Genomic DNA, 14613 nt, shown 5'->3' with positions numbered 1-14613 from the left:
CTACTAAGGTAAAAAAAAAAGAAAATCCTCTTTTTCTCCTTCTGTCAGAGAGGGTGAATGAGAAATATTGATTCCAAACGATTGTGTGACATGAATATCGTGTCAAAAATATCATCATTAAAAATATTGTTGAACAGAATATTGAAGGTAGGAAATCAAATTTATTTTAAAATGTAATTTATTTTGTTTTTTTTATCAAAATTATTATTTTTGTATTTTTTTAACACATTTATTTTTCATTTGTTTTAATAATTGTATTTTGTTTTGATTTATTTATAAACATTTTTTTTTTAAATGATTAGGAGTTGGAATGGTATAGGTTACCCCTAAAAAGTCCAACAAGTTCCCTACTGTTGCTCAGATTGGAGTGGGAATAGTCATTGTAACCCCTCCAAAGTCCAACACTTTGCTTAGCTTTGTGGATGTAGGATTGATATTAGTAAATATTATGCATTGAAGGTGTAACACTTTTCCTATTTTCTTTTAAGTTGAAGTTATATAATTTTTTTCCTATTGTTTGATTTTAGTTACTTTTACTTTTGTAATATTTTGTTTTTTGAAAATGTTTATAATATTTTTCAAATGCTTGATTTATTTGATATTAATGTATGTAGGTATATGGGTATATATATATATATATATATATATTTACTGAAAAAACTAAGGTTACAGGGATGCTATAGTTAGGCTCAGATTTCACTCATACAAAACCAGTGAAATTCTGCAGTTATAGTTACCTGAGCTAACTATAACGTACACCCCTGCAATGCACGGCTTATGACCTCACATATTACATCACTGATGACATGGCCAGTGACATAACTAATTACAAATCAAATGACATCACTGATAACATCATTCTGTGATTGTTTTCTAAACTTTTATGACTGTTAAACATGTATACTAAGCAACTACAAAAGTTAAATTAGTATCCTTTGTGTACTACTAATTAGTGGTTCTATTTCTAACATATATTATGTGGGTGGCTGTGAGTATCCGTTTCAGTGGGTATCAGAATGGCTGTATGGGTGTGTGAGTGAGTGTATGGGTGTATAATGGGTGTGAGTACCTGGGTGTGTCAGTGGCTGTATGAGTTGCTGTACTGGCAAGTGTGTGGGTCTGTGAGTTGTTGTATGGATGAGTGAGGGGCTGTGTGAGTGGGTGTATAGTTGGATGAGTGGATGCACGAGTCACTATATGGGTGACTGAGTGGCTGTTTGAGTGAGTGACTGGGTGCGTAAGTGGCTATATGCATGAGGGAGTAGCTGTTTGAGTGGGTGTTTGGTTAAGTTAGTTGGTGTGTAAGTGGCTGTATTGGAAAGTGTGTGAGTGTCTGTGTGAGTGGCTGTATGGGTCAGTGAGCAGGTGTGTGAATGGTTGTATGGTTGTGTGAATAGGTATGTAAGTGGTTGTGTGTGTGAGTAGATGTATGAGTTGTTGTATGGGTGAGTGAGTGTCTGTGTTGAGAGGCTGTATGTGTGAGTGGGTTTATGGGTGAATAAGGGGGTGAGTAACTGGCAGAGTGGCTGTTTGGGTGTGTGAGTGGCTGTTTGGTGATGTGAGTGGCTTTATGGGTGAGTAAGTGGGTGTTTAAGTAGCTATGTGAGTGAGCGGGTGTGTGAGTGGCTGTATGGAAGAGTGAGTCGCTGTGTGAGTAAGTAGATGCATGGGTAAGTGAGTGGCTGTGCGGGTGGCTGTATTGGGGAGCGAGTGGCTGCATGGGTGTATGAGTGGTTGTGTTGGTGTGTGAGTTGGTGTGTGAGTGGTTCTATGGATGATGTCATCCGTGAAGTCACTGACCATGTCAGGAGTGATGTAATATGTGAGGTTATAAGCAGAGCATTCCGGGGGCATAAGATATGGTTAGCTCAGGTAACTATAACTGCCCAATTTCACTGGTTTTGTACGAGTGAAATCTGAGACTAACTATAACGTCCCTGTAAATAACTCAAAAACTACTAAACAGATTTACACCAAATCACAGAAAGGGCTATGAGCCATAGACCAGGGGCTACCTCTCTGCCAAATTTGGTGTAATTCTGTTCAGTGGTTCGGGCTGTAGTCATGCCTAAAATCCAAATGGGTATTAACATGAGAAACACACTTATTTTGACCTCCCCTTTACAGATCACCTCGAAACTTTCCATGCGCAATAAGACCCATCGGCACACTTTTTTGGGAACATTTTGTGAAGATTCGTCAACCGGCACCAAAGATATAGGCAAGTTAAAGAAACGCTTTACCTATGGAAACTAGGCCCTAAATATAATTATCTATCTATCTATCTATCTATCTATCTATCTATCTATCTATCTATCTATCTATCTATCTATCTATATATATATCTGTGTTTTTCTTAATTCTATTATATTGTCTTCTGCAATATTTTTTAAAAGTACATAGTAAGTATATAAACACAATATTTTTGCAAACCATATTTTGACACAATATTAATGTCAATCAATATATATTTTCTTGATAATTTGTCATACAACCGTCTTGAAAGGAGTTCCTCCGCCTATGAGTAGGTCCATCACTTCTAACCTTCAGAAAATACCTTCAGAACCCCACTTTATTCACTGAATTTACCCCAATCTGACTCTCCCTACAGAACCCACAATGTAAATGATGACAATTAAGTGTACATGTTATAATGTACATTTTATAATCGTGTCTAACTGTAACTGTGATAAAACCTGATTCTCCTCAACTTTTGAAAGCCTTTGCATGCCTCTATACCCTGCACGCGATGAGATGTAATGCTCAGCTCTCGCTAAAGCAAGCTACTACCCCTGAGGTTAGGTTCACACTATATTAATACCACCAAATAAAAAATTGCTCCTGCCTAAATAACTTATAAGATTATTGTGGGAGAAAAATTTAAATCCCCTCTACCTTGGTAGTCTCCTTATCAAATGGGTCCAGAGATAAACGGTTGAAATTGCTTAACTGATGAGGCACTTCCATTGCAGTTTGCTCTTTTGAGGCATATAAGGTTAGGAAGAAGGAGCGACCTACCTTCATAAGCAAATCAGCCAGAACTTCAAAACTATAGATAAGCTCCACACATTTTGAACATTGTACCGACATGCGTGTCACTTCCTTGAATAGCTTCTAGTTTTGCGCTAAGCCCGGTGTACTTTCGAATCTATCCTAGTGCCAATATTCCCCCACTTTAATGTAATACTTTTTTACCTTTTTTTTAACTCTTTTTTTATTAGATTCAGGGCAAATTCTAATCACATAACATGTACACACATTGCAGTCCAGTGTTAAACATTCCTTTGACATTTTGCACATCATTATGGTCCACAGCACATAGGGCAAAACGTTATTCCTCGTGTTAATCTCGTATCCCCCCTTCACCCTCCTCATCAGAAACCTCGTCGGTCTGCAGCCTGGGTGACTCACAGATGTAACCCCTGAATTTAATCCATGCCCCCAATATTCTACTCCATTTTCGAGGACATCCTTGATTGATGAACAATGCTTTTTCGGCCACCATAGTTGTGTCCATGTCTTTGCACCACGCGGTGAGTGTCGGTGACTCTTCCGAACCCCATTTTTGGGCAATATTAGGCTTTGCAATCATTATCCCCAGTGTAGCCCAATCTTGTGCTGGGTGATTAAGGTCATTTGGATCCCAAACATTCAACAAACACCACTTGGGTTCTGGTACTAGTGACACCTCCTTTGTTTGTGATATCGTTCTCTATTGCAATACTTTTTTAGTGACCACCAATAATATCAAAAATAAAATCTGAAAAAAAATTCGATTTACTTAGTGCACTCTTATTTGTAGAAATAAGTTTACCATAATTGTGAAGAAAATTCTAAATATTGTTTCAGCAATCTAAATTTATCAGAAGGGGGAAACTGAATTAAAATGCCCACAAACCCAATAGGAACAAGCGAAAAGAGAACAAGCATTGCAAATGGGTATTCATGACCTCTAGACATAAAACAGATTAGTGGGACAACATCGCACTGGATATATGAAAGGCTTCCCACACTAATGAGAACAAAGGGAATGGGGAGGAGAGTAGTAAAGCAATCCCCACCCCTCCCTCAGAACCTTGAAAAGAAGCATCTAAATGAAAAGCATCATTGTAAAGGGCTTCAACGATTTTAATAGAGAATTAAGTAAACGTGCTAACTTTTTGCCACCTTACCTCTTAACTACTGTTTCAACTCCTTGCAACTCACCAGTTCTTCTTCTTCTTCTTATTACAGAAACAAAAAGTGGTGTGATGAGCTTGCGCATTAGATCAAATGTTTGAATTCAGCATATGAAGACATCACCAGATGTCCCTAGTCCTCCACCCTTCCAATGCATATCTATTCCAATAACTGTGTTTGCCAATTGACTTAAATTTGGAACTACCACTTCAGCCCAATGAAACCACTTCAGGGAGCTATAGTGCTATCATCCACCCACACACACTCCTCACTTTACTGGTTGTTCTTCCATGAGAAGCAGACTACCTCTTTTAGTTTGCCACTGGTGAAGGTTGGTGAGATTACTGTCCGTATCCTTTTCCACTGCTCATCTTGTGCAATTGTGAGGGCTGAGTCCAGAGATCCATTAACACCAAAGTTCTACATGGAGAAACAAAAATCGAAAGTCTAAATATGTGATCTTTATAGAGCTTAACATATTTTAGATCCAACCTGCTTCAAACGGTCCTTTTCCCCTGCTACATAAAACTTTGCACTTGTGCGAAAATAGCATGCAATCCATTTGGGACTGTGTTTCGTTGTTTCTGCTGCTTGTGTGAAGATGCTGTGTTAATACAATAGGCAAAGGAGTAAATCCATTTTCCCACACTTTTCATATGTGAAAGATGGGACTAATAGCATTATTAGCATTCTGGAAGATGGCCACCAAACCGTAGAGGCAGATATGGTCCTTCCCAGGCCCCCGCATCCCCCGCAGTGCGGGGGGGTCCACAAGCTCCAGGGGGACACCTCAGCACTGCACTTCAGCTGGGGAGCTCCTGACCACCTACTTCCACTGAGCCTGTCACAGTTGTTGCGAAGAAAAATCAGCATTGGAAGGCCAGTCCATTTGGGGCAGGCCTTCTGAAATTCAACAATCGACAACCCCAATGGGGGAGCCAGGTAAGAATGTCAAAGTGGTTCCCCAACTCGAAATGGGTTCAGGAAACCTCTAGGTTAGAGGATAGACATCTGATATATATTTTGGTGGTTTACCCGCACCACAAACCTCTAAAAATCTGATAGGTTTGAGGAAAATAAGTTTGCAACATTTTTTATTCCCCCAGACGGAAAAAAGTTAAGCATATGTTTTGTTCCATTCGTTTTAACAAAGGCTATTCATGGATCAAGGTCCTTTACTTTCTAAAGCATTCGCAAGTATGCGTTTGCTCCATTCAGTAATGAGAAAGCTGACAAAATGGTGCATATGGATGGGCTCCTAATGGCCGAGCGAAGCTTACATATTACGAAACCTAGATTTGGACTCAGAAAGTGACCTACCCGCCGATTGGTAAAGTAGGTAAAGCACTCTTTCACCAGAATGGCTTTTACAATTGCCGGGTCCATGACGCAAAGCACAGGTTGTCTGCCGTCATAAATCCTGTAGTGGAAAGAGGATAAAAAAATTCAGTAAATTGCACCAGAGTCAATAAGCACTGGCAAAGCCAATGGGTCTTGACTGTACAAGAGCTATTGGGTTTGCAAATGTGTTTTAGCCATGTCGCTCACCAGCATGGCTGCTGTTGAGCATGGATAAAACTTAGTGGCATAGAGTGTAGTGAAGTAGAGTGAAGGGATGTGGAGTGGCGTAGAGTGGAGCGCAGTGTTGTAGATTGGAGTAGAGTGGACTGTTATGGAGTAGAGTGGAAAGGAGTGGAGTGTTGAGGAGTAGACTAATATAGAGTGGAGGGGCTTGGAGTGGAGGGTCATAGAGTGGAGTAGAGAGTAGTGGCATAAAGTATCGTAGTATGGGTCAGCATAGGGTGGCGTAGAGTGGAGTGCTGCAGAGTGGAGTACTGTGTTATAGAATAGAGTGGAATGGAGTACAGTGGTGTTGCATAGAGTGGAGTAAATTGGCATAGAGAGAGTTTGGTAGAGTGGAGGGGCGTAGAGATGAGGAGAGTGTCGTAGAGTAGAGTGGCATAGATTGGAGCATAGTGTTGTGGAGTGGCATAGAGTGGAATGAAGTGCTGTAGAGTGGAATGGGGGATCATAGAGTGTGGTGGAGTAGAGTGGAGTGTCAGAGTGGAGTAAGGTGGCGTAGAGTGGCGTGTCAAAAAGTGGAATGTCATGGAGGGGCGTAGAGAGGCCTAGAGTTAAGTGGTATAGAGTGGAGCAGAGTGGTGCAGAGTGGAGTAGAGTGGAGTAAAGCATCAAAGAGTGGAGTGGCATAGAGTGTCGTAGTGTGGACTGTTGTAGAGTAGAGTAAAAAAGCAGAAAGAGCGTGGAGGAAAGATTTCTCTACTGATAAAAAAAGGGAATATAGGTCAGTCATTCGTAGGAATAAAGCAGAAATAAAAATGGCCCAAGACTCTTGTTATGAGGGAAAGATTCTATCAGCACGCAACTCCCCAAGAGAAATCTTTAATATCGCCTCGATGCTAATGAAATCACCTAGCCCGGTGGCTCCACAGGATTCATCTAGCCAGCGATGTACTGAATTGGCCAATTTCTTTTCCACTAAAGTCCAGATTATCCTCAAGATCCTTCCTCAAGAGGGTAGAAACGTTCCTAGCATAGACGCGTGCGATAGTGGTCAGATAAGACTTCAGGAATTAACAATCCCCCATATGATCGGCCTGGACATGAAGGGTTGCGGGCAGCTAGAAAGTCAGGAATTAACGCTGTTCCCTACGCTAACCTAGGAACGTTTCCTAGCAATCTTAGCATCAGGAAAAAGTGGATCCCCTTTAGACCCGGTCCCTCCCAATATTCTGTCACTGGTTGGATCCACCATTGCCTGCACTGTTACCGGACTGATTAATTCCTCATTGGATAAGGGTGTGGTTCCATCAGACAGGAAAAGGGCAATAGTGGGTGCTCTGCTAAAAAAAAAAAACTGGACTCTGCTGAGCTGGGCAACTATTGCCCTATCTCGCTCTTGCCAGGAATTAGTAAGATAGCAGAGAAACATGTAAATCATTCTCTCTCCGCCTTTCTGGAGTCCAATGGCATTCTCCACCCCTCTCAGAACGGAGTCCGCAATACTCTCATGGTGGAAGAAACCCGGAAAATATTGGACGCAGAGGAGTGGCAGCAATAATCCTCCTCGACCTGAATGCGGCCTTCGACACAGTTAATCACTGCGTCCTGATCCACTGCCTCAGGAAAGTTGGAGTGACGGGAACAGCGCTATTATGGCTGCAGTCCTTTCTTGAAAGGAGATCCTTTCAGGTTTTTGAGGGCAGTACCAACTCACAGCCTTTGCCCCTACAGTGTGGAGTCCCACAGGGCTCCTCACTGAGTCCAACTCTCTTTAATGCCTATATGGCACCGCTGGCTGAGATAGTGGCTCCCTTTGGGATCCATATACTGACACCTCTAATCGATGTTCATCTTTACACGCTCTCCACTGGCTCCCAGTTCAGGAGAGAATTCAGTTTAAAGCTCTCTGTATGTACTGAATGAAGGAAAGCCCATAATTACAAACACCATGATCCGCCCGTTTATGGGTAACAGGAAAGTCCGCTCTAATAAGCTCCACCTTGCAGAGGTTCCGAGGATCAAGAAGGCGAGAAGTGGTGGAAGGCTTTTCTCGCTAAATGCCGCCAAACTCTGGAATGACCTCCCGTTACACCTACGGAGGGAACCGTGCCATCTAAAAATCCGGAAATAACTTAAGACCTGGCTTTTCCCTCAAAAGTTCGGCGCCTCACAGCAACTTATCACAGCGCTGGGTTGCCTCCGGGTAGTCATGCGCTATACAAATGCCAACACAATACAATACAATAGAGTGGAGTATCATAGAGAGGAGTAGAATGACGTGAAGTAGAGTATTGTAGAGTGGAGTTTCGTAGAGTGTAGTAGAGTGGAGTGGGATAGAGTGGAGTGCTATACAGTGGAGTATCGTATAGTGTTACAGAGTAGACTTTAGTAGAGTGTGGTAAAGTGGAATGTCCTGGAGTGATGTAGAGTGAAGTACGGCAGCATAGAGTAGAATACAGAGGAATGTTGTACAGTGGAGAATGCATTTTGTGGTAGTGCGCTGCCATTACAGACAAAACATTTTAAATTGAAATGACTATGACGCTTGCACAGACATACAGTTTTACTGATAAAACTATACAGCATACAAATGATAATGTATGGAAATGGCATCACCTAGTGTATTGATTTTTTTTTGATCGTGTGTTAAAATATTTGTTTCCAGCTCACTTCAGAATTACAAAACAATTTGTTTCATTTGTGCTTTCTGAAATATTTGCACAGTTCATTTACAGACATTTACATCTAGTTGTGTTCCTTTCCCTTCACATCTCAGATTGTCAGAAAAATCCTGTCACTTTGAAGTCAGAAAAATAAAAATAAACATCAAGCTCCCTTGGAAAACAGAACCTGGCATTTGACCTTTGTGTTTGAATGCACAGCAAATGTGACAAGATTATAACAACATTTAAAGGCCTATTTACAGGAATCCAGCACTCATGGAAGAATACAGTAAACAGGAAATTCTCCACAGGCTGGACAAAGACATGCTGGACAGCCTAAAACTAATAAAGCCAGCAAAGAGATCACAAGCAAATGTGAGCTACAAACCACAAAGGCAATGGTAAGCGGTGAACGAAATGCATTCTTAGGTAAGCTTTCGGAATGTCCCCAAGAAGTCTTTAGCCACCAGACAGCTGAGCTGTCTGGTAAGTTTTGACCAAATAAAACCATGCAGTATGTCAGCGGTGTCAAGATCAGACTGGTTGGCAATAGTTGGAGGGTGGCGGGGGGAAGCACACTTATGAACTTAGAACACATTTGGTTACTGAAAGGGTAGTGAAGGCATGGAACAAACACTACTGTTTCCAAAGCAAAACATAACATTCATTTAAAGAACATGAGACAAAACGGTGTCCCGAAATAATTTTGTAAGCACGAGCATAGCTGCACACACTGAAACGTGAGAGTGGACTTGGATGTAAGTTCACTCAGGGGTAGTAGAAGTCACATCACACACCCTTTAACACTTTATGGCATCGCATAAGTAACCTATTTTCCTCAAAATAGCTTCTTGTTTGTGGCAGAAGTGTTAGAGGATGGGCAAGGAGTGAAACTGTAGATACTGAAGAGTGTTCCTGGAGCCCATTATATCCTCTCTTGCCTATGCTTTAATGATCTCGGAGATCAGGGGTAAGATGGGTAGTGCTAGGGTATAACGAGTACACCTTTTCGACAAGGATGAGCCTGGCTTGATAGTCATAGTTGCTATTTCATTTTCTTAAAACTCTATCTACCAGGACTTGTTTTCCTAAGCTGTGACATCCAGAGGGAATCGCTAGATTGATACAGATATAGTATCCTGGGACCGGTTTCAGGGCAAAGTGAGCCACTGGATTCAAGCTAGCCTGGCTGATGAGGGGTGTTTCCCCTTGAACCAGTCCCAGAAGGCTTGTTTCCAGTCCAGGGAAGACCTGACTTGGCAGTTAGGGCTGGACTGTTCCCGAACAGGGTCAAGATTGATTTGCATATGGCTGGGTCTGAACTGGGGTTGCGAAGTGAGCTAAAGAACGATGATGGATTCAACCCAGATCTGTGACTGGGGGTGAGTGTCTGAAAAATGTCAGTGCTCCGTCCATCATCTCCTTGTGTTTGCTTTGTTCGCCCTACCTTGACTGGGTATGCACAGACGTGAGTCCCTTGCTTACTTTGCCACTGGATTCAAGCTAGCCTAGCTGAGGAGGAGTGTTACCCTGAAACCGGTCCCAGGATGCTTGTTTCTGGTCCAAGGAAGACCTAGCTTCCAAGTTCGGGCTGGACTGTTCCCATGAGGCACAGGGACAAGACTGATTTGCATATGGCTGGGTCTGAACTGGAGTGGTGAAGTAAGCTAAAGAACGATGATTGATTCAACCCAGAACTGTGACTGGGGGTGAGTGTCTGAAAAGTTTCTGTGCTCCATCCATCATCTCCTTATGTTTGCAGTGGTTTTGGTTAAACATGAGGACAGGCTGAAGAAATCACAAATGACTTCAGGCAACTTGCCAGCGGTACTAATGGGTTGCAATTGTCTAAGCGTACACATATATTACAGCTTATCACATAGAAGCCGAGAATTGTATTCAGTCACTTCTGAGAATGAAAGTTGCCAATATAGCTCAGCTGGTTATGCGACTGCTGTTGGTGTGTGTGGTTAACTTTCCAGGTGCTGGTTCACTTCTTGAAGGGCAGGCTGAGCCTCTCATCCTTTTGAGGTTGTTAAAAGTTCACCGTTTAGGTCATAGTTTTGTCTAGTAGTAGAGCTCCAAGAAACAATTTTATTTTTGGTTGGACCATATCAATGGTGATTTTATACTCACTGTGGATACTGAGAGCATGTACATTTTGGGAATTTGTATAGCATGAACATAAAGACAGCTGAGCGCGCTATATGCCAGCGGCAAGGACAAAGTCAAAATGTGAGTGGTGTTGAGAGTAGAGATGGACGAGAGTGCATGTAAATGTAATTGGTATGTATATAGTGCTTACAACTTCACACACAATGTTAAGGGGCAGGTGGATACACCCACTCCGACCTCCTGTAACAAGACTCTACACACACAGAGGAGTGGGAAAAATAAAGAATATGTCGCTAATTAGAAGAGGTGAATAGACAAGACAAATGTGTTGTTGAAACTGCCTTCACCCACATAAGTTTGTGGCATGCTTCATCATAGGGCTGCTACGACACCTTTGCGCAAGCTAATGCCAGAGGGGGAGCAATAGGGTGGGGGAGACACGACAAACAAAGAGAACAAATAAAGAGAAAAAATGTGGGATCAAAAGGAAAAATTCAGAGCTAACAATGTTAAAACTAACGCATGGATCTCCAAACCTCCCTTTATTAGTGGAATGCCAGATTAGATTAAAAAGGTTTTAATCAACCAGTGGATGGTGGTACGCTGGTCTGTAATGAACCCACTACCCCTCCACTCTGCTGACTATAGACATGTTTCAGCCGATGCTGCGTCTTCCCTGGCTTTCATTAGGCTAAAGAGTGAGAAGTCACCATGTGATTGCTAATGTCTGTGTTTACCAAAGTTAAAAGGCAACCATGCTGTTTTGATGTCAGTTTTGTTGCATGTGTGGTCTGCGTTCTGGGCTAGGGTCCTTGATATAGGTAAGTAGTAGGTTTTATTGTTAGTCACTACTTACTACTCCCGAGGCAGTACCGGGGTACTCTATGCATTGTTTTAAAAATATATAGAAACGTATAAATATTTTCCCTACTTATTGTCACTCTAATAAAGTTGTAATAGGTAGGGAAAAATACCAAACCTAATACTTGCCTAGTTCTGAAGGCAGCCTTTTGTAAAGGGAGTCATTAGCCAATCACCTATTGACCTGCCATCGCTATTTGCTGCTGTACTTCTGCAAAATACCACAAATGTTCATGAAAAAAATGTGACAACAGCTACCACAAAGTTATAATGACTTATAACTTAAAGAATATTTACCCCACTTACTAGTAGTACCCAAAAGGATTGTCTGTACACCATGATGTCCAATCCTGCTAAATTTCATTTGAATCCGTTCAGCCTTTTTCGTGCTACTTCAAATACATAAATCTATGGAAAATGCATTGGTGGAAAAACACGTTTTGGAACACACCTGACCAATCATTGCAAAACTTGCCAATGTAGAAGGAAGAACAGGTCTGCAAAGGTATGTGTGTGTGTGTGATATGCAGTGGTGGAAAACCCCATATTTCTGATGAATCCATGAAATATTTAATGGTTCCCACAATGCATAATGACAGCCTCCACCCTTTCTTCAGAGCTTTACAACTGTCAGGACTTTGAGGAGTATGTGGCATGGAGGACCAAATTATATGGCAAAGTTATCCAAATTATGTAGCAAAAAATGTAAATTATGCATTAGACTATGGTATGTAAATGTGCTGGATTTGTAGAGCGCACGGCTGCCCGTAAGCGTCCCGGCGCTTGCTTAGGGAACCCGTCCTGGTATTCCCCTGTGAGAAACCCCGGCAGGGTGTCCACAAGGTGAAAGCCAGGCATCCCGCCGCGAGGGGCCATAGTGGAGATTAAGCAAGCTATTGCCCAGAGTCGCAGAGTGTGACCCCCGTGAGTTGAGTAGGCACCAGAGCGAGAATTGTCGAGTCCGTGGAATTTTTGAGCCCGAGACCCGCCGAGGCGGGGAATCGAACCCTGGTCCACGGTCGATCTCAGCTTCCGGGTCTGCCGCCTCTAACCACTGAGCCACGATTTTCTTTTTGTAAAATCCCGATAATTATATACCTAATTATGTAGCAAAAACAGTAAGTCCATAAGTAAAGCATAAATGATGCAATGAGAGAATCCCTGGCCCACAACAGACCCTCAGTAATGTCCATTGTTTTATCAACAATTTATTCATGAAAGATAAACAAAACCAAAGCACTCTAATTCCTATCAGTGTTTATTGTTAGCTGCGTTTTGGAAAAAAAAAACATATTTTTAAAGCTAACTAACCCCAAGATAAACATGCAATATAAAAAACAGATACATGTGTAATATGGTTCTATATTGCCATCTTTGGGTTCTTGAGACAATTACATCAATTCATGGCTATTTATTATGTATGAACTACACACACACACATACACATACACGCACACGCACACATGCACACACACACACACACACATACACACACATCTAAATACATAAAGAGATAGATACACATACACACATAAATATACATACATAGAAATACACATTTTCTAAGGATTTCTCAAGTGGTCTTATTACTTGTTTGTTTTATTGCAAAAATTCAGCTGGTATTGATTTAACATGTGTGTAACTTACCCCCATGTTTTTCCATACTTTTGGAAACATTCTGTGTCAAATTCGAAAACACCCTGCAAGAAATGGGTACATGTTTACAAGGAAAATCATTAAAATGAATAATAAACACCGTAGCTTTTATTAAGGGTTCCCAGTAAACCCTGTCAGGGCTGTTAGTGGGAGTTACCAGCCGTTGCTACAAAGGACGACAGCTGGTCCACTGTTTTACTCCTGAAAACTTTGTTGTGAAAAATACTGAGCTTAAACAAACAGGAATCATCATCATCAAATCTTTATTCGGTTATTAAAATAGAACAACCATAAAAGTACAATAAAATCACAATTTACAAAATCTCATCATAAGATACAAAGAGGAATCGCTACAGAAACATCAATTGCTGCTGGTTATTCCCTCCAAATATTGTGATGGAAGGTAATTCTTCTCCTCCCACCAAAGTAGTTACTGATGACCTTAGTATCACTAATTTCAGTGGAGATGGGCAATTACCCCCTCATCTCCGTCCTCCTCATTCTAGTCCTTACTTGTGAGGTGACTCCAACTATGACAGCGGTTCTAGCCACTATAGGGATCTATGATCCCTGGAGACTGAGGCGGTCTTCTATTTTCACTGGTAGAATAAATGATCCTTCCCTATTGCCCGTCTTCCTGTGCTTTCTCTGTCCTCAAGGCCCAAAGATGTCCTGCACCGCTCAGCAGATCCCATCCATGTGCTGGGCTGGACCTTTGTTCACGCCGTTGTTCAGGGCATGGAGCAGTCCCCTTCGCGGTGTCCGACGCCAAGCTCGGCGACTATGTTTGCGTGGCAGGCTTTAGAAGGCAGCATTGTGTTTGTTGGCAGTTTATTAGGCTGAGGTGGGGGCTGTACTGATGGATCAACAAATATTGGGACCCTGGTCCATTTGGGAGGCAAGGCAATCCTCAAATTGGAAAGAACTGACTGTATAGTGGCAGGACCTTCAGGCATTTGCTTCTAAGTTACTAGGTCAAAATGTTATGTTAAGGATGGACAATCAAGTTGCTAGTTTACTCGTCAGAGTGGTACGAAGAGGGAGAAATCGAATCTGATAGCGTCTCGCATCTTTGCATGGACCGAACTTAATCTCCTGGCACCATCGACCCTTTATATCAAGGGGAATCTGAATTTCAAGGACCACGTTCTCAGTCGGAACATGTCTTTCTCGGTGACATACCATCTTACTCTCAAGGAGTTCACTCGGCTATGAGCCTTGTTAGGGACTCCTTGGTTAGATCTTTTTGCATCATCACAAAATGCGATGCTTCCATTCTTTTGCTTGGAGACGTGGTCTCCTTAAGTGTGGGCAATCAACGCTTTCTCAGTCCCTTGGCCTAAGGGAATTGTTTATGCTTTCTCTCCAATTCCCCTCCTCCGGCAAGTGCTTCAGAAGATTTGAGAGAAGAGTGATTCTCATTGCTGTGTTTTGCCCGTGCCGGCCCTGGTTCCCTTTTCTGATGGATCTGTCCAAGAGCCAGTATATTCATCTCTCCATTCATCCATTTCCTCTCTAGTTCCCTGTTCTCCTGTTAGTGCTTCTCCAAGACCTCCAGTTGACAGACTGGAATGTGAGAGGGTAGGTGTCAAGTTACTGAGGTGCTCTACGCTGG

At 42.1% G+C, this 14613-nt stretch overlaps 1 protein-coding gene across 1 annotated transcript in view; it reads right to left on the bottom strand.

The window, feature by feature from the left end:
• LOC144786065 (cytochrome P450 3A29-like) overlaps window positions 1-14613 on the bottom strand; it is a 168512-nt gene that overhangs the window by 85356 nt on the left and 68543 nt on the right. Inside the window, exons 3-5 of the mRNA XM_078665010.1 lie at window positions 12990-13042; window positions 5500-5599; window positions 4486-4599 (exon numbers count right to left, since the gene is read on the bottom strand). Of these exons, the coding sequence (XP_078521136.1) occupies window positions 4486-4599; window positions 5500-5599; window positions 12990-13042 (267 nt within the window). The remainder of the gene's footprint in view (window positions 1-4485; window positions 4600-5499; window positions 5600-12989; window positions 13043-14613) is intronic.

Source organism: Lissotriton helveticus, chromosome 10 (genome assembly GCF_964261635.1).
Source record: "Lissotriton helveticus chromosome 10, aLisHel1.1, whole genome shotgun sequence".
NCBI lineage: Eukaryota > Metazoa > Chordata > Amphibia > Caudata > Salamandridae > Lissotriton > Lissotriton helveticus.
Note: the sequence above shows the minus strand (reverse complement) of the source record. Positions and strands in the feature narration are given on the sequence as shown.